The sequence below is a fragment of the Rhinopithecus bieti genome, unplaced genomic scaffold (assembly GCF_001698545.2).
Source record: "Rhinopithecus bieti isolate Rb0 unplaced genomic scaffold, ASM169854v2 scaffold_6380, whole genome shotgun sequence".
In the NCBI taxonomy this organism is placed as follows: domain Eukaryota; kingdom Metazoa; phylum Chordata; class Mammalia; order Primates; family Cercopithecidae; genus Rhinopithecus; species Rhinopithecus bieti.
The window spans coordinates 12,608,623-12,633,884 of NW_016806642.1; the positions used below are offsets into that span (position 1 = coordinate 12,608,623).

The 25,262-nt window shown below is 42.5% G+C and overlaps 1 protein-coding gene across 1 annotated transcript in view; it reads left to right on the plus strand.

The window, feature by feature from the left end:
* The window catches only part of C8B (complement C8 beta chain), a 41,827-nt gene extending 16,946 nt beyond the window's left edge, over nucleotides 1–24,881 (plus strand). The window contains exons 5-12 of the mRNA XM_017877261.1: nucleotides 1,495–1,627; nucleotides 3,931–4,128; nucleotides 7,574–7,814; nucleotides 9,817–9,945; nucleotides 12,570–12,733; nucleotides 20,086–20,239; nucleotides 21,704–21,772; nucleotides 24,035–24,881. Of these exons, the coding sequence (XP_017732750.1) occupies nucleotides 1,495–1,627; nucleotides 3,931–4,128; nucleotides 7,574–7,814; nucleotides 9,817–9,945; nucleotides 12,570–12,733; nucleotides 20,086–20,239; nucleotides 21,704–21,772; nucleotides 24,035–24,189 (1,243 nt within the window). The 3' untranslated portion in view covers nucleotides 24,190–24,881. The remainder of the gene's footprint in view (nucleotides 1–1,494; nucleotides 1,628–3,930; nucleotides 4,129–7,573; nucleotides 7,815–9,816; nucleotides 9,946–12,569; nucleotides 12,734–20,085; nucleotides 20,240–21,703; nucleotides 21,773–24,034) is intronic.
* The last annotated feature ends 381 nt before the right edge of the window (nucleotides 24,882–25,262 follow it).

Consider the following 25,262-nt stretch of genomic DNA (forward strand, 5'->3'; position numbering starts at 1 on the left):
AACTATCAGACCAGGACTGCATATGACTCCTGGCTATGATTGCCAAATATATTTCAGGACACCCAGTTACATTTGAGTTTCAGATGAACAACCAATGTCTTCTTTATATGTACATCTTTAATATTTCACAGAATATACTAATATAAAATTGTTCATTATTTATATAAAATTAAAATGTATCTAGTATTCTGTAAAAAAAAAAATAATAATAATAATAATAATACTTACCTCCTAATGACTAATCCTCATAAGGATTAAATGAACCCTTGTGTGTAAATTGATTAGGATGATGCCTCCACAAAGTCAGCACCACATTATAGTTGTTAAAGAAAATAAACATGTATACATTATTTTGATACGTGGAATATGTCATGGGAAAGAGACCCCAGACAATTCTGGTAAGGAACAGAACCAAGTCCAGTAAGTGGAAGCTGATAGGAGACAGAGACTCTTAATAAAAACAGAAATTTCAGTAGTTAGAGATGGTCAAGAATGGAGGCTTGCCCTAGGAGGCAGTGACAAATAATGTCTAAAGAGGGGCTGGATTCTTTTCCTCTCTAAAATGGAGACAACATCTGTTGCACAGAGTTGCAGGGACACTAATGAGATGATGCATGTAGCTACCCACTGCTGTGTTTGTCTCCAGTTATACCCTCAGTAAACAGTAATTATTGTGAATAATATTGCAAATGGGTTGTGATGAGGGTGGTACAGAAATTAAGAAAACTGCCACTTCAAACAGCACACAGTATAGTGAGGGTGACAAATACATACATAGCACATTTATCATGGACCAAGCGGTGTTTTAAGGACTTCATAAACTTGACACATGTGATCCTCACAACATCCCCATGAGGCAGTATTTTCATGGTCCCCATTTGCATACGAGCAGACTGAGGCACAGAGGTCGTAAGTAGCCACCCAAGGTTTAATTGGCTTGCCCAAGGTCACCTGGGCAGTAAGGGGCAAAACAGAGATTAGGTCTCAGCCGTCTGGCTCCAAAGTCCACACACTTACCTACTATGCTACCCAACTCTTGCAAGGCAACTGTAGTCATACGGGACAATAAACGCACAACGGTGCGAGCACAGGGTGTTATGAGGGCCCCTAACCCAGCTGGGCTGCGGGCTTCAAGCGCCACAGGTGTTAGTGAAACCTCTCACCACAGTGGCAACAGAGCTCAATCTTGACAGACAAGTCAGAGATAAAACAGTGACTGGGTGGAAGGGCATTCTGGGTGCAGGGAACAGTTCTTCACAGAAGGAGCTGAGTAGACTGGAGCAAGAGCAAGTCTCTTCACACGGCTGGGGACTAGGACATGTGGCTGTGGTTAAGAGTGGCCAGAGATGAAGCTGGAAAGCTGGTTTGGACCCGGTATCAAGAGCCTTGAAGGCTGTGCCAAGGAATTTTTGTTTTCGTTCAGTAGGGTCTGACAATCAAGATTAAGCAACCCCAAACCCCAACCTCTTCGCCTTCTCTGTCTCTTCCTTACAGGATAAATTTGTTCACAAATAGTTTGGAAGGCTCAGTTCTTGACCACAGGTATTATGCGGGTGGATGCTCCCCACATTACATCCTGAACACGAGGTTTAGGAAGCCCTACAATGTGGAAAGCTACACGCCACAGGTAAGGGACAACCAGGTAGCAACGGAGGGAGCCCCAGCTGAGCACCCAGTTAGCAGGGTCCATGGCCTGGCCAGACAGCCTGCTAGCTATGTGACATTAGACACATCCCCTTTTCTCTTAGAGCCTCAGTTTCTTCATATGTAAAAATGGGCAGTTCCTTCCTTTAGACCTTGCATAGAAGATGACATGCTGTATATAGTAACAGGAGGGCAATTGTAGAGCAGTAATAATAGAAACCATAATATCAGAAGCTACCTTGAAGGTAGAAATAAAGCTTAGGATTTGGAGTCACACTGACTTGGTGGCTCTGCCACTTACCATCCATACAATCCTAAAGGCTAAGAGCCTCTGTTTTCCTATCTTTAAATTGGGAGTTATGGAGGTTCTACCCTGCAGGGAGAGGATTAGTGAGATAATGTGTGTAAGTATTTAGCACAGCGCCTGGCTTAATGGTGAGTCCACAGAAAATGTTAACTCTTGTTACTGCTGTTACTGCATTCTTATCAAATCCCTGCCTATTAAAAGCAGGCATTGCTCTAAGCATTTTATGAAGTGCTCTACCAATGTAAGTCCCTATTATGATTAATGTACAAACTTAGAAACACATCTCACAGACAGTGGGGTTTAGAATAGCCCGTAAGACACACACACTTGAGATCTGATGGGAGGGAACATACTGGGTGCCAGGACTGGCTCTGCCACAGGTCCCAATTTTACCTTAGGTTAAATTCCTTTTCCACTCTGGGCCTCAGTTTTCTCATCTGTGAAACTGGTGGACGGAACTAGAGGATCTTGACAGTAATTTCCACTTCCAAAATTGCACGCTGTTTTCTAGCCCGGTGTGGTGGTGCATGTCTATAGTCCCAGCCACTCGGGAGGCTGAGGCAGAAGGATCGCTTGAGCCCAGGAGGTTGAGGCTACAGCGAGTCAAGGTCGTACCACTGCACTCCAGCTTGGTGACAAAGCAAGATCCTGTCTTTAAAATGTATATATTGCACCATGTTGAAGGCTAGCTCCTTCTTACTCCTCCTTCCCTTCCTCCCCAACACACTTTTTAGCCAAGAAAGAACAAATTTAGTTTAGCGCCAAACACACTCTCCATCAGGGTGTCCAGTGCCATCCGCAAAACTACTTTCAAGGGAGGATTTCAGAGCAGCCATTACCATCCAGGTAAAAGTGGATCCCAACTCAGGCAGGACATACATGGTAAACTCTCCACTCTCCATACCAACATTCTTTGAGCGCTGTGCCAGGTGCTGTGCTGTGATTTACCAGTATAAGCCCAATCCTCAGAACAAGCCTGATGAAAGGGACCATTATCGCCTCCATTTTACACATGAAGAAACTGAGGCATGGAGAGGTCAAGGCAATTGTCCAAAGTCATCCGACTAGGAAAGAGCAGAGATGCAGTGCATCTCAGCGGCCACTCTGCAGACCATGTCTGAACTGCTCCTCCTTCCCCTTGTAGCAGCTGAGCTGTTGCATCCGCCTCTGGGAATTGCAGGCATCCAGAAGCCGATGGGAACTGTGGGCAGGGAGGTGACTTGAGACTGGTCACTCCAGGGCCCCCGAGGCAGTACCCTTGGCAGTTCCCCTACACACAAAGCCATGAACACTGGTTTTCGAGCAAAGGGCTCTCCTAAGTTCTCTCTAAGGCATGTTCCTGTCTTTGTCACTTGATCCTCCAGCCACTGCCTTAGACCAGACCCTCATCAACCGTCACCTGCACTACTCATACAGCCTCCTCATGGATTTGTCTGACTCCAAATTTTTCCCTTCCAATCCAACCACCAGGCTGGCCCAAATCATCTTCCTGAGGCTTGATCTGCTTCCTCTGCTGGGTCGTATTTGAATTAAGCCCAGATTTCAGGACAAGTAATTCAACAGCCTATTTTGACACCAGAACATCCTCTCGCAATATCCCCCTTTTCTCCTCACTGTTTCAACTTCTCATTGAACTGTACTGCTATCCTTGCAGTTCCTGGGGTACACCCTGCCCTTTCCCACCTCCATGCTTTTAATTAAGCTGAGCCTACAGCCCAGAATGTTCCCCTGCATTTTTGCCAGTTGTAATCCAAATCAAAAACCAACCTCTAAGTTTCCACCCAAGGTACTGATCAGGTCTGTCTCTACTACTGAACCAAGAGCCCTGAGGTGGGGACACAAATTGGCCCTGGTTTTTCTGTATCCAGAGCATCTAATTCAGTATCCAGCACATAGTAGGCGTAGAGTGGCTGTCTGCTCACTGGTATTGAACTGATTTGAGTCAAATGAAATAAAAAACACTTTTTTTTCTTCTTTAGACCCAAGGCAAATACGAATTTACATTGAAAGAATATGAATCGTACTCAGATTTTGAACACAATGTCATAGAGAAAGCGGCAAGCAGTTCTGGTTTCAGTTTTGGTTTCAAAATATCTGGAATATTTGAACTTGGTATCAGCAGTCAAAGTGATCGAGGCAAACATTATATTAGGAGAACTAAACGATTCTCTCATACTGTAAGTATGTCTTTGTCGCTTTTAAACGTATATGTTGTCTTACTCCATTTTCTGCTGCTGTAACAGAACACCACAGAATGAATAATTTATAAAGAAAAGACATTTACTTGGCTCACAGTTCTGGAGGCTGGGAAGTCCAAGATCAAGGGGCTACATCTGGTGAGGGCCTTCTTGCTGCATCGTAACATGGTAGAAGGCATCACATGGTGAGGAAGTACATAAGGGGGCTGAACTTCGTTCTTTTATCAGGAGCCCACTCCCACGATAACTAGCCCTCTCCTGAAACAACAGCATTAATCTATTCATGAGGGCAGAACCCTCATGACATAATAACCTCATAAAGGTGCCTCCTTTCAAAACTGTTACAATGGCAATTAAATTTCAACATGAGTTTTGGAGGGGACATTCCAGCTATAGCCTATGGATCCTTTTGAAATGACATGCCCTCCGATGTGTCTATATTCCACATTACTACTAGTCCTAACAACCGATTATCTTTCTGTTGTCTTGAAATCTTCTCAAAAAAATAGCTAACTTACTTTTTAAAGAGACCAAGCAGAGATAACCTTCTATAATTATTTTCTTTCATTTTCTAATACACTTTTCCCTTAGGTTTTCAATAAGCGTAAGATGTACCTTTGAAGACTAGAACTTCTCTGGAAACTTTTCAATCCACAGGAATTTGACTTTTATCCCAGACATCTGACTGAAATTCCTCTCTGGAATGTCACCCAAGACCTCTTCTCTGACTTCTTAGGGTGCTTGGTGGAGATGACCAAACCATTGCTCTCCTGTTTCTCCTGCTTTCTTTCTGCTCCTTATCAGCTTCCTCCCTGGGTCTAATATTCCCATCTGTCCTTTATTTAATTCATGGCCCTCTTCTCTATGTACTCTCCAATATCCCCTGGGTGTCATCTTCAACTCACTTCCTCTTTTACAGGGACAAGCTATGAGCCTTCATCACTGCTTCTAACCTCTCGGTTAAACTTCAGACCTTCCCTATCCACTCTTCTGAGCATCTCACCTGGGCATCGTGCTGACACTCCAAGGCAATGTCTTCTTCCTAAATTTTCAATGGATGTTAATGGCATATTCCTCTCTACTTTTCCAGGCTAAGAACTGAGCCAGAATCATATCTGGCTCTCACTTCTGCTTCATGTCCACATCTGTTGATTACCAAATCCTTCAGTATTACTCTTCAACATTTGCTTACACTAACTCCTATTACCTCTTAATTAATCCAGGTTCTTTCATCTCTTACTGTACCCAACTAAATAGTTTCTCTGTCTCCTAGCTTGCCCCTTCACATGCATGAAGAAATGTTTCTATGATGCTAATCTGATCATATCATCTGCTTCCTATTGCTTACTCCCTCCCCTTTTCCTTCTCTCCTTCTCTGCCTTCCAGCTCCCTGATTCAAATTGCCAGTTATAGGATGCTAACATTGTGCCAGGCACTATCCTAAAGACAGACTAGGGATCTGTAGTCTCTAGGGTAATATTCTTGCCTTCATGTTCAGTATAGTAGGAGTATCAAACATGAAAGCCAGTGTATTCTTTTTTTTTTTTTTTTTTTTTGGAGACAGAGTCTCGCTCTGCCACCCAGGCTGGAGTGCAGTGGCATGATCTCGGCTCACTTCAACCTCCACCTCCCAGGTTCAAGTGATTCTCCTGTCTCAGCCTCCCGAGCAGCTGAGACTACAGGCATGTGCCTCCTGCTGGGCTAATTTTGTTGTATTTTTAGTAGAGACAGGGTTTCACCACATTAGTCAGGACGGTCTTGATCTCCTGACCTTGTGATCTGCCTGCCTTGGCCTCCCAAAGTGCTGGGATTACAGGCCTCAGCCACCACTCCCAGCCATATTATTCTTAATTATATCAGTTATAATACAACATGGCATATGCTATAAAGGAAATACAAGCAAGTACAATGCAATCTTAGAAAAGGGAGTGCCAGGGTGTGTCTGGGAACTTCAGGTTGGTATCAAATTGGAGGCAATGGCAAAGCAGAGATTTAAAAAATAAGTAGTTATGTGTCAGGCAGAAAAGGGAGAAAATAATATTTCAGGGAGAAGGAACAGCATGTGCAAAATAATATGAAAGAGAATGGCAGGCTTGGGGAACAGTGAAAATTGGATGAATGCTGACATACGTGGTTGATAGAAAGTAGCAAAGTATGGAGAGGAAGACTTCAGGGGTGTAGAAGCTGAAGCCAGAGAGGCTACTGGAGGACAAATTGTGATGATCTTACACTCAGAGTAAGGGAGCTGATTTTATTCTGAAGGCAACAGTAAGCCACGCAAGGTTTTGCTTTAAGCTAAGAGAAGCATTGTCATAATACGATCTGAATTTTAGGGTGTCAACTCTGATTGGGGCATTGAAGGAGGCTAGAGAAAGGAAGGAGATTAGGGAGGAGGCTTTTATAATGATGCAAGCAAAAGGAGATGCAACCTAAAATATTCAGAAAAATAATGAACAGAGTACCTAGTGACTGCTTATTTAGGAAGGGTAAGGGAGAAGGAAGAGGGTCATAGGTCACTGAGGCAGGACTAGAATGGGGCGAGAGCAAGCTAGGAGACAAAATGAGGCCCCAGGGCGATAGGCACCAGCAGAGTTGGCATGGCTTTGTAGAGCTGAAGGATTTAGGATTAGGCAGAACATATCTCACAGGCGTTTGCCACCTTCCTCTTTTTCTCTTCCTGTACAGTAGTATAGGGAATGCTCATCTAGGATTGTACTAACACTTTCTAGATGTTTATACTTCATCAGGCATCACTAACTTTCAGTCTATTCCATACACGGAGAGTCACCAAACTTTTTCTGTAAAGGGCCAGATAATAAATTATTTTAGGCTTTGTGAGACTGCAAGGTCTCTGTTGCAACTATTCAGCGCTGCCATTGGAGTGCGACACCAGTTGTAAACCATATGTAAATAAATGGATGCAGTTGTGTTCCAATAAAACTTTATTTACAGGCACTGGGTTTGGTATGAGGCTTGTATTTTGCTGACTCCTGCCATACGCTGTCATTGCTGGTTTTCCTAAAGCACCACTTTTACTCTTTCTTGTGTGGCTTTTTTTCAGAGTTTACAAGGTATCAGCAAAGCAGGCACTTTTGCAGGTTAGCAAATCCTATGTCCCATCAGAGAGGTCCCATGCCCTCCAGCTGCTCCCTGCCATGCCTGCTTCTGTTACCCTTCCCAGTCCTTATTCTCTACAGTAAAGAGGTGAGTTAAGAGCAAGCTCTTCCAAGCTGAACAGGATGTCAGAATATTTATGAGCATTGAAAGGTTGTCAAAGAGGCTGTCTTCTCTCAAGTATCCTAAAGGAATCATAAGAGTGATGACCCCGGGCCAAGAACATCGGATGGTATTTGTAAAGTTCATCTTCTCGTTCCAGATTCCTAACTTTAAAGGTCTGGTTTTCCCATGTTGGTATTTCATTTAGAAAAGCGTATTTCTGCATGCACGCTCTGACCTTGAAGTAGCACATTACAAGCTGAAACCCAGAAGCCTCATGCTCCATTACGAGTTCCTTCAGAGAGTTAAGCGACTGCCCCTGGAGTACAGCTACGGGGAATACAGAGATCTCTTCCGTGATTTTGGGACCCACTACATCACAGAGGCCGTACTTGGGGGCATTTATGAATACACCCTCGTTATGAACAAAGAGGCCATGGAGAGAGGAGGTACACTGCCCGAGGGACCATGGCTTTCCTAAAAGCTGGGGAAAGCATCCTAAGTCGAACTTGTAGTTTTCTTTCTACCTTCCTGGCTACACCTTCACAGTGTCATTTGCAGATTTCTCTTCCTCTTCTTTTTGATTGACAATGTCAGTCCTCTTCTGCCTAACTCCTTAGGCCATTCTCTTTTCTACAACTCTTCTCTCTATGAAGTTGTATCCAATCCCATGGTTCTAAATACCTTCAGCATGCAGATAACTCCTGGATCTCTTCCTGGATCCATCCTGGATCTCTTCCTGCACCCACGAGTTTATGTTGAAATGTTTCATTGATGTCTCCATGTGAATGTGTAACAACCCTCACCAGCTGAACATGTGCCCAAAGAGAACTTTTGACTTTCTTTCTCCAATACGTTTCTTCTTTAGTCATCCACATTTCAGAAATGGTTCTACCATCCAAGCAGTGGCTCAAGCCATAAAACTAGCAGTCAACCTTGATTATTTTTCTTTTCTTCAAATCTATTGTTTTTTCTTTTCTTAAAATCTATCAGCTCTACCTCCAAATTATATTTCCTATTTTTCCCATTACCACCGTAGCCTCATCCCATGACCAGACCTTCACATTCAAAGTTTAATGTGAATGTGAATCAAGTATGAATCTTGGAGGAGGTAGATTCTGATTCAGTGGGTTTGGAGTGAGACCTGAGAGTGCATTTCTAACAAGCTTTGGAGTGATCCTGATGCTGCTGGCTGATAGACCATACTTTACATAGCAAGGTCTCAGATTATTACTGTGGTCTCCAAACTAATATTCCACCCCCACCCCTCCCCTATAATTCATCTTCATACAGATATCCCAGCTCTTTCCAACTCCAATCAACTACAAGTCTGCTGCTTTCCAACCCAATATCCTTTCCTATGACATGGCACTTGTTGGGTTAAGTGAACTGCTGTAGGTCACACAGATTGCAGTGTCAGAGCCAGGGCTTGATTACCAGTCCATGTACTTGCAAGATGACTCATGGTACACAATGTAAATTTATACAGTGTGGCCTCAGTCTTGTCAAAATCAGAGGTACTTTCCTGCATAAAAATGATCTCAAAAGTGCTTTCCACTGTTCCTCAAATTGCTTCCCATAAAAGGGCTTAATAATTAAATAAGTTGGGAAAACACATAATAGATTCCACTCTCAAAGTTTCACAAATGTACTCCAATAAAATGACCTCTCCACCTATTTTGATGCAACATCTGTCACACTTTCTTGACCACAGAAGTTCCTTTTCTCATAACATCTGCTAGCATCTCATGGGATTCATGTTTCAAGAAATGCACCTTGGGAAAAACTGATCTACACCAACATTGCTAGACAGCCCTGGTGGTCAAAGTTGCTCTTTTCTCCCTGAACTGGCCTCAAAGTGCTTAGAGAGGTGCTTATAAGTCATGTCTGGAATTTCAGCAAGACCAGGGGAGGAGGATGTCTCAGGGAGAATTAGGGAGGAAGAAGTAGGAAATAGTCCAAAAATGAAGAAGAAATCAGGGAAATTTGCCCCTCCTCTTTGCCAGATACTATGCCTTACTTTTTATATCCATTTTCTCAACTAATTAACTAACACACTTTTTCTACTTTATCAAAGATTGGAGAAGAGTGGGTCAGGGAGGGCAGGCAGATTGTAACAGTCTCTGTACTCACTGGATCTATCCCTAGAGAATCAATAAGATCAAATTTTTAGAAAATGACTCTGAGCACTTCCCCTCTTTCAAAGTCAGCAAAAATCCTCAGAGAGCATTGCGGGGAGGCTGAAAGGGGAAGTTGGGTCTGAGCTCTACGAGGTCTCTGCCCTGGTGCCAGTTGCTGCCTGCATTTCTTGTTATCAGACTGGTGACCTATTTATTTGAACCCGAGTCCTTGTGACATCCAACAAGGGCTAGGCCTCTGGATTCGATCATATGGAAAGGGACAGAATGAATTACGTTTTATGTCATGGACTTTTTTCCTTGCTTTCTTCAGATTATACTCTTAACAATGTCCACGCCTGTGCCAAAAATGATTTTAAAATTGGTGGTGCCATTGAAGAGGTCTATGTCAAGCTGGGTGTGTCCACAGGCAAATGCAGAGGTATTCTGAATGAAATAAAAGGTGAGTGACAGGGGCTTGTGACTTCCACACTTACAATGTTTATCCTCCTAGTGCTTCCAGTGATTACATCTCCCTCCCTTTTTGAGACAAATACTATCCCAACTTCTATGCCAAGTATGTCCTTCTGTTTTTTATAGTTTTACCACCTAACATATCGCCAACTAACATGACCTAGTGTTGCTTATTTTTGAACTTTATATGGATGGACTATAATCCTTCCAGTCCTGTGTTTTCCATTCAACATAATGTTTTTGTGTATAACTATAGTTAGTTCACTTCTATCACTGCATACTATTTTGTTGAATATACCACTTTTTCTTTGTCCATTCTACTATTGATGAACACTTGTTTTGTCTCCTCTTTCAAGCAATTATAATCAATGCTGCTCTGAACATCTTACATAGTTATCTGGTACACATGTACAAGTCTCTTTCCAGGGAGTACACATAGGACTGGAACTGCTGGGTTTTAGAGGGTGCGCTTTTTCTATTTGACTAGATAATGCTAAACTGTTTTCTAAAATGGCTGCACCAATTTATACTCCTGTTGGCCATAGATGAGGACTCCTCCCCTTCCCCTCCCCCTCCCCAGCTTTTTTTTTTTTTTTTTTGAGACAGAGTCTTACTCTGTTGCCCAGGCTGGAGTGCAATGGTGTGATCTCAGCTCACTGCAGTCTCCACCTTCTGGGCTCAGGCAATCCTCTCACCTCAGCCTCCTGAGTAGCTGGGACTACAGGTGCATGCCACCATGCTCGGCTAATTATTATTATTATTATTATTATTTTATTTTTTATAGAGACGAGTTTTGCCATGTTGCCCAGGCTGGTCTCAAACTCTTGGGCTTAAGCCGTCTACAAGCCTTGGCACCCCGAAGTGCTGAAATTACAGGCATGAACCACCATGCCTGGTGGAGACGCCCCCTACTTTTTAATGCTGCTCAGGTGTTGCAGGCTCAGACTTGAGGAGCTGTTTTACACCAGTTCTTTTTTTGTTTGTTTTTTGAGATGGAGTCTCACTCTGTCACCCAGGCTGGAGTACAGTGGCATGATCTCAGCTCACTGCAACCTCCGCCTCCTGGGTTCAAGGGATTCTTCTGCCTCAGCCTCCCAAAAGCTGGGACTACAGGCGCCCACCATCACGCCTGGCTAATATTTGTATTTCTAGTAGAGACAGGGTTTCACCATGTTGGCCAGGCTGTCTCAAACTCCTGACCTCAAGTGATTTGCCCACCTTGGCCTCCCAAAGTGCTGGGATTACAGGCGTGAGCCACCACGCTGGGCTGTTTTACACCAGTTCTTTTGGCACTGGGGACATAGACACATTAGAATGGAAATAACTCACTGATACGATTGAGGGCTTTCTGGGCAACTCTATAAGTTAAAATAATAATTGCTTTATCGTGGCCACTGTTTAGTAAGTGTCTACTACATGCTTAGCACAGGCTTTATAAATTTTCCCACAATTGTCATCTCACACAAAGAAGTGAGACAACGTAAGGCCTGGACAGGACTGTCTGGTAAGTACCTTCATCTCTCCCCGATTTCTTATCTGCACAGTGAAGATTATATAGCTACTATTTTGTAGTGAAGATTAAATGCATTCATACATGTACAGCACTTAGATTAGTGACTGACACATAAATAATCAATAATTATTAGCTGTTAATATACCATTTATTCTTTACATGGATGCAGAGTATCCACTTTGCAGATGAGAACAAAAAAGAAATCTCATACTGTATAAATAATTTGTCCAAAACCACAAGGCTAGACAAAATCATAGCTGGACTCATGCCTGGTCAAGGTGTGTAGGGTGAGTGGAGGAGAGGATGAACTCAGCTTCCCCCAGGTGAGCTCCACTATACTCTACCTGCAGGAGTCAGTTTGGGGAGAGGAAAGTTATTTGGCCAAGGAACAGTGGCTATAAAACCAGACAAACCTTGTTTAAAATTTATCTTTATCAGCTGCTAGCTGTGTGGGCCTTGGCAAGTCACTTAACAATTCCAGGTATGAGTTTCATAATTTGTGAAGTAGAGCTAATAATGCTGGGCTCCTAAAATTGCTGTCTGGTAAAAGAAAATATCATACCCTATCTCTCTATCTATCCATCTACCTCTCTGTGTGTCTCTCTATTATCTATCTATCTATCTACTATCTGTTATCTATCTATCTATCTTTCTATCTGTCTTTCTAACAATCTATTATCTATCTCCTATGACCTATCTACCTACTTATCTATCATCTATCTTCCTATCTACTCTATCTACCTACCTATTTGCCAGTCTATTATCTACCTATCTACCTACCTATTATCTCTTTATTTATCTATCTAGTCTAGCTATCATCTATCTTCCATAAACTTACTCAGTAACTAGCACTTACAGTTGCTCAAGATAAATGTCTTTTTCTTGTCCTGCCCTCAATTTGTGTTGCTTATGGATGGGTGAGTTTCCCTTTGCTCCATGTACCATGACTGCCCTGTGGGCAAGGAAGTGTCTGGTCTACCCACATCTCTCAGACAAGCTCAGTGAATATGATGTACCCAAATTGTTGGTTGGGTTGCAGTAAATTCTAGGGGGCAGAGGGGTATCCTCTGTGACCTGCTAGCTCTCTGTGTCCATTCCAGACAGAAACAAGAGGGACACCATGGTGGAGGACTTGGTGGTCCTGGTACGAGGAGGGGCAAGTGAGCACATCACCACCCTGGCGTACCAGGAGCTGCCGACAGCGGACCTGATGCAGGAGTGGGGAGACGCTGTGCAGTACAACCCAGCCATCATCAAAGTTAAGGTACACAATGCTGCTCTACCAACCTTTCCTCCACCCGGAAAATAGCTTCTGAGGACCTACTATGAGCCAAGGTATAAAATGCAGAGATCACTAAGACCCAGGCCCTGATTTTGAGACATATATACAATAGTAGAAAATATATTTTAAATAAATAAATTATAACACATTGCTCAGTACTACCTAGAGACCTTTGACTCCCTCTCACTTGGGCCCCAAGTTGCTAAAAGAAACTAACAATCAGCTTCTAATTCTAGCTTGCTCCTTCGTCTTCTTCTTTTTCAGAGACAGGGTCTTGCTCTGTTGCCCAGGCTGGGCTTCAGTGGTATGATCTTGGCTGACTGCAGCCTCCAGCTCCTGGGCTCAAGTGATCCTCCTGCCTCAACCTCCCAAGTAGCCAGGGTTACAGGTGCATGTCACCACATCTGGCTAATTTAAATTTTTTTTTAGAGAGATGGGGTCTTGCTATGTTGCCCAGGTTGGTCTTGAACTCCTGACCTCAAGTGATCCTCCCACTTTTGCCTCCCAAAGTGCTGGGATTACAGGTGTGAGCCACTGTGCCTGGCCTCTAGCCTCTCTAGTGAAATAAAAGAAATATTAATTTCATTAAAATATAATCAATTAAATTAATGTTCCTTTTATTTCAGTAGAGAATCACTCATTTAATTATTTATTCATTAAACATTATGCATTCAACCCACAAATAGTTGCTAAATTCCTGCTATGCTACAGGAACTAAGGTACTAGGGAAAAATAGAGGAAGATGCAAGGATAAAACATACAGTCTATGAGGGACAGTAAGATATACACACACATAACTATCTTACAGGACAGAATAAGACATCACAACAACTAACATGTCTTGAGCACCTAATATATTCATGACCCTCTTTATAAATGCTTTTTCATCTAACATTTAAAAATGTTATTTTGTTTAATCCCCACACTGGTCTGCAAATTAATTATTCTTATCTCCATGTTGTGATTGACAAAAATCAAGGGCTAGGGAGGTTGTATCCATTTTTGGCTGCTCAAGAGTCTATTCGGTTCAAACAAAAGACTGACTTCTTCCCTCCCCTCTAGACTTTCCTGTGGGTTTGATGAATAAAAAATGATCTTAACCACTTGTCACCCAAACTAGAGAGTTTTACAATGTTAAACTAAAAAGATGTTTGTTAGACCAGGACCGTCATACATATCAGTGATGGTAGGTCCTTGCCTGTGGGGACTTCTGCATGGTGCCCATAGCACAACTTAACACCATGCTCTTCTTGCCAGTGTCTGTACAGTCATTATGTGCTAGTACCCACCCGCTGGGGATCCCACCTTGCAGTCAAGGTAGAGGGTTGAGGGGCTGGACCTCTGATGAGAGACTCTGCAGTCTCTAGTCTGGGTGATTTCTTTATTTGCATGTCAAATGCATAGCTTCTGTGGAACAAGAAGACTGCCATTCAAACCCTCTCCTTTGCACTTATTCAGCAGTGGCACTTAGGGTACAGTTGCTGACAAACATGAGAAGGATAAAATCAGCTGAGCTGCAGGAGCTCCTGAGAAATCTGGGCTTGGCTGATGCCATGGTGACATTGGTGGGCATCACAGCTCATCATGGGAGAGAACAGAGTTCAAGGGAAAATAGATCTCTAGCCTTTATTTCTTTTTCCTGAAATATATTCCCTGAATTTTTTTTAAAAAACTGAGAACCAAAGGAATGCCCTGGTTACTCAGATCAGTTGAATGTGCCTGTTTGGCCACTGGGAATGTCAAATGCCAAGCATGTGATGTGATGTGGGATGTGTTAGAGAATCAGAGATGTTTTGGGTGCGTTGCAAGAGTGGAGGAGGCGGGAGTGTTGAAGGTTTTCACACACCTCTGTACCTTCTCACCCTGAGTTGGAAATATACACTCTGGGCATCCCACTCTCACATGCATTTTTTCTGGCAAAAGAAAACTGCAGATGGTTTCACATTATGTCAGAATAATTCTTCTCCACAAAGCCAGCTTACCAGGTAGCTGGAGTGGCAATTGATTTCAGGACAGCAGAGCCCAGTAGACAAGCAATTTCTAGATGCAATAGTTTCAGCCAAGGCTTAATTATGTAAACCAGTCTTCAAGACCAAGGCCTAAAACATAATTTCTATAGAAGCAGATAGGCAGGGAAGGAGACCACAGAGGAATCCATTCTTAATATTTAGTGGTAAACTTTACACATAGTTAGCTCTTTGTTCAAAGAAGACTTAAGAGGCAGCAATGAACATATAAAGATATTTTTGAACACAAAAGATTGAAATTATGTTCATGATATAGGAAATCATGCTGTCTAAAAAACCAGAAAAATAGAAGTAAATTTTAGAATACATTTTCTGTGATTATCATAAAATTCAAGGAAAAGAAGAATTTATGAAATAAAAGTTGAGGTGTTTAGACACTAATCAGGTGACAAAGCAAGTGACTGAATACAGGAAACCAAACATACAATAGCAGAATTAAAGCCCACACTGGAAGCTATAAAGGACAGAACTGACATTGCAGAAAATTGAGACAGTGATGTGGAAGGTGTTGTAAACATGTGCTTATAATGCAGAAGCAAGAGACAGGGAGATTAAAACAATGGCAGGAAAGAAATATGATGGACAGAGAGTACAGGAGTAGAAAGCTTAAAACACAGAGACTTCTTCCTAACAATGAGACAAGATTAAATGTGAAAACACATTAATCAAAAACATAAGAAGAGAATCTTCCCTGAGCTGATAATGCAGAATGAACAGCTCATTGAAAACTAAGCCAAAGTACTGAAAACAAAACAAAACTGAAACACATCCTGGTGAAAGTGTTTACTTTTAGGAACAAATATATCCTAAAGGAATAAAAGTCAAACTGGCCCTAGAATTCTTTGCAGTGTGAAATGCTTGAAGAAAATGGAGCAACAACTGTGGCGTCTTGAAGGAAAAACTTGTGGCCTAGTGAAATAGTCGTTAGTGGGTGAAGAATTCCAAAGAGATTTTAGATAGTAAAAGAGTCACATAAAAGGTTGCTAGATTTCGCAAATGAAAACACAGAAAGTTCAGTTCAATTTGAATTTCAGATAAATAAGGAATAATTTTTTAGTGTAAGTATCTCCCAAATATCACATGGGGTATACTTAAACTAAAAATATATATATTTGTTTTTTAATCTCATATTAAAATATAACTGAATGTCCTGTCTTTAACTGGTAATCCTAGTCACAAAGTCTGTCATCCATGTACATTTCTATGCTAGTCAGGATAGTTAGGTTGTGGGCTGAGTCCTATGCTGGTGGAGAAGCCATTGTATGAATCACTGGCATCGCCCAGGGCAGAAGGGAAAAAATATGGTAATGAATGGTGCTCACACAGAGATCAGGATAGCCTAGGTCATGATGCAGAGAAACAATCTCCACATTTCAGTAGCTTGGTACCACAAAGCTTGTTTCTCAATCACATATGTCCAAAGTGTGTTGGCAAGGGGCATTTGCTCCATGTAGTTGCTCACAGATCCAGATGATGGGGGCTGCATCTTGCCATGTGCTCCCAAGATCACTATAGCAGTGATAATAAAAGAGTGGGACAAGTCGCTTCACTCTGTTTGGAAAGCCTCGACCTTGAAGTGACACTCTCTTCTCACCTGTCACTGGTTAAAACAAGTCACATTGCAAACCTGCCTTCAAAGAGAGCAAAAATGGCAGCCTTACCATGTGCCCAGAAAGAAAAGAAGCTAAAGTATTTAATAAACTGTAATAATGACCCTCATACCTTTCTCAAAGCAAATTATTCAAAGATTTTCTCAAAGCAAATTACTCTGGTCCAGAGAGTGCTTAAAATATAAATGTTGTGGCAGCATATGCCTGGAAAGACAATGTTGGATTTGGACCGACAAAGCTCACCTGCAAAAATAAATTCTGAATTTCAAAAAGGAAAATCCAGCAGGTGCAGTGGTTCACACCTGTAATCCCAGCACTGTGAGAGGCCAAGGAGGGTGGATGACATGAGGTCAGGAGTTCAAGATCAACCTGGCCAACATGGTGAAAACCATTTCTACTAAAAATAGAAAAATTAGCTGGGTTTGGTGGCAGGCGCATGTAATCCAGCTACTCGGGAGGCTGAGGCAGGAGAATCTCTTGAACCCGGGAGGTGGAGGTTGCAGTGAGCTGAGATGGTGCCATTGCACTCCAGCCTGGGTGACAGAGTAAGGCTCTGTCTCCAGAAAAAAAAGAAAAAAGGAAAAGAAGAAACAAAGAAAACCCTCGAATATAACTAAATGGCTGATAACACATCAAAAAAAATTTTACCACAAATGAGATCCTTAACATGTAAGGAAAGATAGTTTTGAAGAAAGAGACATCTCAAAGGAGATGAACACTTCTCAGTTGGTTTATAAAGATACAAAATGTTTAACCTCTGTAGTCATAAAAAATAAAAATTAAAGTAACTACAATATTATATTCTACCTATTAAATGGACAGTGATTAAAAGTCTACAATACTCACTGGCATTGACTGTGATGAGATGGATATTTCTGTCAAATAGGATGGGAATATAATTTCATACAATTCTTTAGGAACAGAATTTAAGCGGATATATCCAATACATTAAAAATGCTTATAGCTTTTCATCCAACAACCCCCAATGCAAAAGTGTACTAACGAAATAATTTGACAAGTTGGTAAAGATGCATGTGTAAAGGCATGTCTTAGTTTGTTATTTGAAGTAGCAAAATGGAAAAGAAAGAAAGGAAACTCTCGAGTCCTAAAGGCTCAAGAACAGATGAAGAGTTGAATACATTGTGGCTCACCCATATAGAAGGATACTCTGAAGCTGTGAGAAGCCATTTTGTCAAAGACGATGGAATCGTGTGGGAAAATGCTCATATTCTGATGATAAGTGAAGAAAGTGAGATATAAAATTGCCCTTTTGCCACCAATTTGGTGTAAATAGTTACCTGTTCATCCTTTGGATAGGTCCATCTACCTCCCCAAAAATACACACTGAAAGGAACAGACCACAGTGTTAACAGGTCACATCCTTTTTCCACTACTCACTAGCTTTGTGACTTTTGTGAATCTACTTAATGTCTCTGTGCCTCAGCTTTTTCACCTGTACAAGAAGGAAACAAAAGACTAATGACCTCATAAGATTGTTGTAAAGATTAAGTTAGATAATGTATGTGAAGTATTTAATTCAGCACCTAATAAATGCTAGCTATGGTAATAATTATTTGTTATTGCTAAGAACACCAAGGTTTAGTATAGAAACTTGTGTAGAGTTTAGTCGGTGCTCACCAGTTCTTTGCAGCAATATGATAAAAGAAATTTTTCACAAGGGCAGGTGTGTTAAGGATTCAATGGTCAATGTGAGTGGTTAGAATTGTGTATTTGGGGAAAGAGGTGGGAAAGAAAGAGAAAGAGAAAAGGAGGACAAAAGGTAAGGAGGGAGGAGCAAAAGGAGAGAAGAAAAAAAGACAGGAAAAAATGAGGAGCAAATCAAAGAACAGATGAATGTGCTATATTAAGTTTAAAAAGGAAATTTGGAGTCTTGAGGAGTTGCTGTTAAACTGCAAGTCAAATCATAGCTTGCAAAATTTGGAGAAGCCTAGGAGGGAGATTGTAAATGGGAATAATCAAGCCATTTTTATCAATAATCACAGTGAAGTAGGAGGAAAAACACAGGTTTGGGAACCGAATTCTGGTAATACCATATTGTGAACTGATCAAATTACTTAGCCTCACCTGAAAATGGGGCTGATAATTGCTAGTTTGTGAGGACGAAGTAGGATCGTATTTGTAGACCTCCACACAGCTCCCAGGACACAGTACATATGGAAGATTCATTCCAGTTTGGCCTCTGATTTCCTCTGTCTCCTGCAGCAAATCTCAGTGCTGGTAGGAAAATGCCTTTGTGGTTAATGGCAGTCTTTTAAGGTGCTTCGGGAGCAAAATCAGATTATTGGAGGAGCTCTTCACTGGTGTAAAGCAAGCTCCCCTCTTTTGTCTCCAAACTCCCACCCCCACCCCTTGTGTGGCCAGCAGGTTGGATGGTTCTGCAAACAGCCCCTGGATCAATTCATTGACCACAAAATGGTGAGACAATGGGACCACCAAGGGGCCTTGCTTTGCCCACTGGAGCGAAGGTCAGCGTCAGATGCATTAAGAAATGGAAGCAATTTTCTTCCCAAGGGAGGCTTCTATTAGTCATGATTGCCTGCATTTAGACAGACCCTAAACTCTCCAGGGCAGGATTAGGGCAGAATCACAAGCAAAACCTGGAGAGGAACCTGGCCCTGGAGTTGCAACTTGAGTCAAGAGGAATAGAACATTTTAAACTATCTATTTGGACTGTCTGTGCCTCTGGTTTTTCTAACCCACAAACAATGCCACATCTATCTGTGACATCTCCCTCTCAAACACGGCCATGCCCACCGAGTGAACAGCATCTGCTGATTCTTCCTCTATGCTTCTGACAGCCAAATCCTCTCATCCATACCTCCTGCCATCACCTTAATGAGGCCTTCCATCCGCCTACATCCATCCAGCCACTATATTCACTTAGCTGGGGGCTGGACTCTCGAAACACAGAGCTGAGACGTTGCCCTGATCTCCAGGAGCTTACAATCTAATCAGAAAAGAAAAAAAAAAAAAAAAAAAAAAAAAAAAAAACCTCCAAAAAAAAAAAAAAAAAAAAAAACAGTGTTGACTATAAAGGAGCAGTAAAAAACCTGGGATTTGTTTCAGATGAGTAGTGCAGACAGTACCTTTAGTGATTAATGGAGGGAAGGTGTCCTGTGAGCTTTGGAGCTCTGGAAGGTTCCTGATGGTGACTCTTACGGGATGGGCATGATTTTGATAGGTTTGGAGGGCATAGTGATGTTGGGACGGTACTCCTATAATCCTTCCAAAGAGCTGCTGGAAAATCACCTTCTCTGCCCCACCAAAGATAGATGAACCATCCACTCCTTTCTGCTCTCACCTGCTTCTTTCTGCAAGTTTCTGCTCTTGCCTGTAACCACCATGTGGTAACCATCTGTTGGTATGTTTGTCTCTGTCTCTCTCGATTCTGAGTTCCTTGACAGCAGGGATTTTATCTTAGCCTTTTTTTTTTTTTTTGCTTAATGCCTAGCACTTGGTAAGCATTCTCAGTGTTTGTTGACCTGAACTTGAGTAAGCTAATTTGTGTATATCGGGTAAGGGGAAGCAGAGAGAAGATGGGGGATCTATCTAGTTTCATAGGAACCCACATGTGGTCTCTGTGCACTGATCCCGGTCCATTCCTTTGTAGTTTTGCTTTACACTTCTACTTGATAAATGTTTTTCTCTTTAAATAAGTGCCCTTTTCTCTTTCCAGGTGGAGCCTTTGTACGAACTAGTGACAGCCACAGATTTTGCCTATTCGAGCACAGTGAAGCAGAACATGAAGCAGGCGCTGGAGGAGTTCCAGAAGGAAGTTAGTTCCTGCCACTGTGCTCCCTGTCAAGGGAATGGAGTCCCTGTCCTGAAAGGTACCACTTTCAGGCAGCCAGTGTCCCTGGTAGAAACCATAATCTGAAGCAGACTAGGGGCCAGCCATTTGCCTGCTTCTATTTACCAAGAAGTCAGAATTTAGTCCACCGGGAGAAACTACTCTGGCTGTCAGTATACCTGGGTTCTAGCCCCATGGGTTACTGTGGGTGACAGCATCATTAAGCTGAATTCAGGAGCAGGCTGAGACCCTGTGGTCCACAGCAAGGAGTGGGAATAGACTCAGAGTATCTCTACCCAGAAGATGGCCTGGGCTGAGTAGGAGAAGCCCTTTGTGCATGTCCTGACTAATATGTAATAAGATTTGTGGGTAGCAGCAAGGATGGGCCACTAGAACTTGATTGTTAAACTCAAGAGACATGCCTGGTGTCACTGCAGTGGGCAGAGCAGACTGGGAGGGGTGAAAGCCTGGGATCTTATGCTCCTGTTGTGATCGGTTAACAAGACTGTAAAAAAGAGGCCAGCCCAGCACACAAACCAGGGCATCAGGAGCAACTGGTTACAGCAAGTCCCAGCCCAGGAACCAGCTGGAGTCAAGGCAGAGCCCATGTGAATGAAGTTAGCTCAATGGAAGGGACAAAGAAGAAGGCATATTCTCAGGCAGAAAGAGTCCAGTTGCCAGACTGGGATTAAGGAATATGTCTCTAGCTCTTTGGACAGGATGGACATGAGCAGAGAAGACATAAGTGAGAGCATACGGCCTAAAAGTTCTGCTATCAGCACAAGGACCCCTATGTGAGGGTTAGTTCTGCAGCAAGTGGAATCAGCTCATCAGCTCAAGATTTTAATCTAGGGTTGCTGAACTCTCCCTTGCCTTGTGTGAAATTTGGACCCAGAAACTTGGACCCACCTGAGGCTATAGGGTGAAGGTGAGGGAGAATATGGAGCCAGAGACTGGGGTGCTTGCAGGGCCTGACCTATGGTGGGCAATCCTGTAAAGAGATTTCTTTGATCTCTTTGATTCAGATGAGAAGTTCCTTGACAGATTGCAAATTCGCATAGGGAATTACTTCCAAGGAGTCAGAACTGGCCAAAAGTCAGATGAGACATCTAAGAGTAAGGAGTTCCCCATCCTTGAGGTATTCAAGCCTAGGCTAGGCAATTATTTGGGATGAAGTTGAACGTCAATGACAATTGGCCTCAGTGACTGCTAATGTAGCTTCCGACACTGAAAGCATTTAAGAATGGGTCAAATGTCAGCTAATGAGTAATTGTCCTCAACAACTTTATGTATTCCCAGGGATGGCAATAAACACCCCTTCATGGCAAAGGCCCTCAGGAAAGGAGTAGGTATTCCTGGCACTGAACCTGCCCTTAGCAAGCTATTTAACTAAATATGTGCTCTGTTTTAACCTGATGGAACTGCAGTGATGTGCAGGGCTGAGCTCCAGGAGTTCTTTGCTCCACCTGGCATGATTCACACTTTCTCTGCCTTGTCTTCTCAGGATCACGCTGTGACTGCATCTGTCCTGTTGGATCCCAAGGCCTAGCCTGTGAGATCTCCTATCGGAAGAGTAAGTTGATTGGAAAAGGAACTCTGGGGAGGTCCAGAGAATAATTCACCAGAACAAGAGCAAGGTGCGGGTGTGGAGTGTGGGGCTGGATACTAGGAAACCTGAGATCCATCCTGCTTAAACTCAGCTTGGGTTGAAATTCTATCTCCATCATTTAATAACTGATGCATTGATTGTTACTCATTTCATTATTTTTACAACACAGAGTGCTGCATGTTAGAGAAATATCAATGCGTGGCTTTTGTAAGCCATCTCTTTGGATCATTCTGGAATGCTTACCCTCTTTTTCTGCTTAGGATGCTCCTATTCAGCCCTCAAATTCCAGCATGGATGCCCCCTCCTCCATAGAAAATTCCTCTAATCCCCAAGGAATTAGCTAATTCCTCCTGCTGGCTCCCCCGGGACTTTGAACATGTATCTATTATAGCTCTTTGTGTATTGTACTTTGGGTTGATGTGTCTATCTAGCTCCCCTGCACCTGTGAGTAGGGACCATATCCCATTTACCTCTGTGTCTCAGTAGCCAGGCGCAGCTGCTGCTCAGTGATAATAGCTGAATTAACAAATGAAAGACTTGGCTATCATTAAGATCCCTTCCAGCTCTCAAATTCTTTGGCCAATTTAACACATAAGAGTTCTCAACCTTTCACTCCTCTCTCACTTTTATTCCTTTCTGTGACTTTTTGGTGATACTGTTCAATATGGAAATGGCACATGTAAAACAAACAACGAACATTTACTGGACACTTTACTATATACTAGACACCTTGCTGAGTGCTTGAACTCAGCTTGGGTTGAAATTCCATCTCCATCATTTAATAACTGACCTTGAGCAAGATGCTCGGCCTCTTTATGCCTCAGTTTCTATGCCTGTAAGATGAATATGATCATATTAACTACCTCATAGAGTTGTCTTGAGTTTGTAACGAGGCATATAAAGCATTTGGAATGATACCTTACACATTGTAAAAGCAAGATAACATTGGTTACTTTTTAAAGAGCACATTGTTACTTTGCATCTTATATATATTAAATTCTTTAATCCTCACAACAACCCCATGAAGTAGATATTATTGATATTCCCATTTTATGGATGAAGAAACTGAGGTTCAATGGGTCACTCACTAACATGCCCAATAGTCATGCAGTTAGGAAGTATAGAAACTGAGTTTCAGGTCCAGTGGGTCTGCCCCCACAGCCTTTGATCGTAACTACTGCCTGCACTCTTATGTTCCCAGTGAAACACTCAAGGTTGTCCACCTTCTCATCTTGCACTTCAACCATGCCCGTAACAGTCGTCTTCCCAGTGAGTCTGCAGTCACACAACCACAGGGTTCTTATTGGCTGGAGGAGCCCTTGGGAACCATGCACTCCAGCTCTCTTATTTTTCAAATGGAGAGGCCCAGAGTTATTTAAGTAATTTACCCAGAATTACACTGTGAGGCAGTGGCATAGCTGGACACACGATATATCATGATGGAAGTGATTGATGACTTGCCAATCTCACCAACAATCAAAAATCCTCAAGTGAAAGCAAAGTGTCAGGGTGTGGAAAGCACTGGTGTCTGTTGTCACCTCATCTACAACATCCATTGCTCACAGTAGATAACACAGCTCCATTATATAGGTTGAGAAGAAGGTAACTGTCCAGCATCCTATAGCTGGGATCTGTCTAAGCTGGAAACCATTCATTCATTTATTTATTCATCCATTCATCCATTCAACATATGCTTAGCAAGGGCCTCCTGTGTGCCAGTTTAGCTGCTGGGTGAGCAAATCAGATATAGCCCCTGTCACAATGGAGACTTTGCTTTGGAAAGGAAGGCCAATATCATTTGAATTGTCCCATAAAGTTCTTTAAAGTTTAAATTGTAACAACTGCTACAAAATGCTCAGAGAACTTAAACTATGGGAACTGATGGAAAGTTAGGAGTCACAGGGAACTGATAGGGAGTTGGGGAGTCAGATAAGGTTTTCCCAAGGAAATAACACTTTTACTAAGATCTGAGGGGTCAATTGGATTTACCAGGTGAGTAGAGGAGGGAAGAGTGTTCTGGGCAAGGGGGGAAAGCCTATCCAAAGGCCTTGTGGTAGGCAGGAGCATGACAAGTACAATGGCTAGGAAGATGGCCAGTCAACTGCAGCAGGAAGCTTAGAGATTCAGACTCCCAAAGCCTTTTGGCTTGCATACCTCACCCAACCCCAGTAAGGCACCAGAATATAAGAAGGGCTAATTGATGTTTGTTGACCTTCTTTCTTATAGATATCCCCATTGATGGGAAGTGGAATTGCTGGTCAAGTTGGTCTTCATGCTCTGGAGGACGTAAGACAAGACAAAGGCAGTGTAACAATCCACCTCCTCAAAATGGGGGCAGCCGCTGCTCAGGCCCTGCTTCAGAAACACTTGACTGCTCCTAGCAGATAATACAGCAGTGGGCTACATACAGTGAGAGCTCTGAGCCCTCAAATACTCAGGCCAGCTCACCCCTACACCAGTTTCCAGCTGGGGTTCATGCAAGGACAAAAGGCAGTGCCATGCAGGCTGTTTAAAATAGAGATATTAGCTTGTAAAATGCCAGTTGATTTAAATAAATACTGAGTTAAAGGCTTAAGCATCTTTGTAATCCTCACCTTACTCACTCTACAACTTTATTTCACTCATATTGACTACCAGCCAGGAATTGTGTTGGAAGTTGTTCACATTTCACTTCCACTTTCTAGCTGCGCCTGGCGTATAGTAGGTGGTTAATAATGAATAGATGAATGAATATTAATATGTACTTTCCTTGATGAGTACAAGGTCTTGTTCAATAATAATAGTAGTTCCTGTTTATTGGATGACTACTATATGTCAGCCATGTGTTCTGTATATTAATTCCTTCTATCCTCATGACAGTCTTATAAAGTAGATGCCAGAACAGCTGGGGGAACTGAGGCTTACAGCACTTAAGCAATTTGTCCATTGTTACACAGTTAGAAAGCGGCAGACCTGGGCTGCAAATTCAGGCTCTAGAATTTTAAATTCTTAACTATGATGCTCTCTTACCTGTCAGTAAATGAGTATCTGATTAACAAAGAGTTTTTCATGAAATAAAATGCAGCAGAAATTACTGTGTCTGTGTGTGTGTGTGTGTGTGTGTGTGTGTGTGTGTGTGTGTGTGATTGACAAATCTCCAGCCACTCCCTTCTGAGGAGAGAGGATCGTGGTCCCCCAGCTCACTTTGATGCTGCGTATAGGAAGGGTGTGATTATACATGCTGGAAGCAGGAGTTCTGGGGCAGAGTGGAATTGTTGTGCTTAATAAAGGAGTGGCAAGGTGGGTTCCCAGGGAAGATCCTGAGCTGGAGACAAGAGCCAGGGAAACTGATACCTGAAGGAGAGAAGGTTGAAAAAGGAGAGAAAGTTGAAAGAGAAGAGAAGATCATGGTGGCTGGAAGAGGAAACACGTGAAAGAGAATTTTAAGTTGATGGTTGTGGGGTAATGTGCAAAG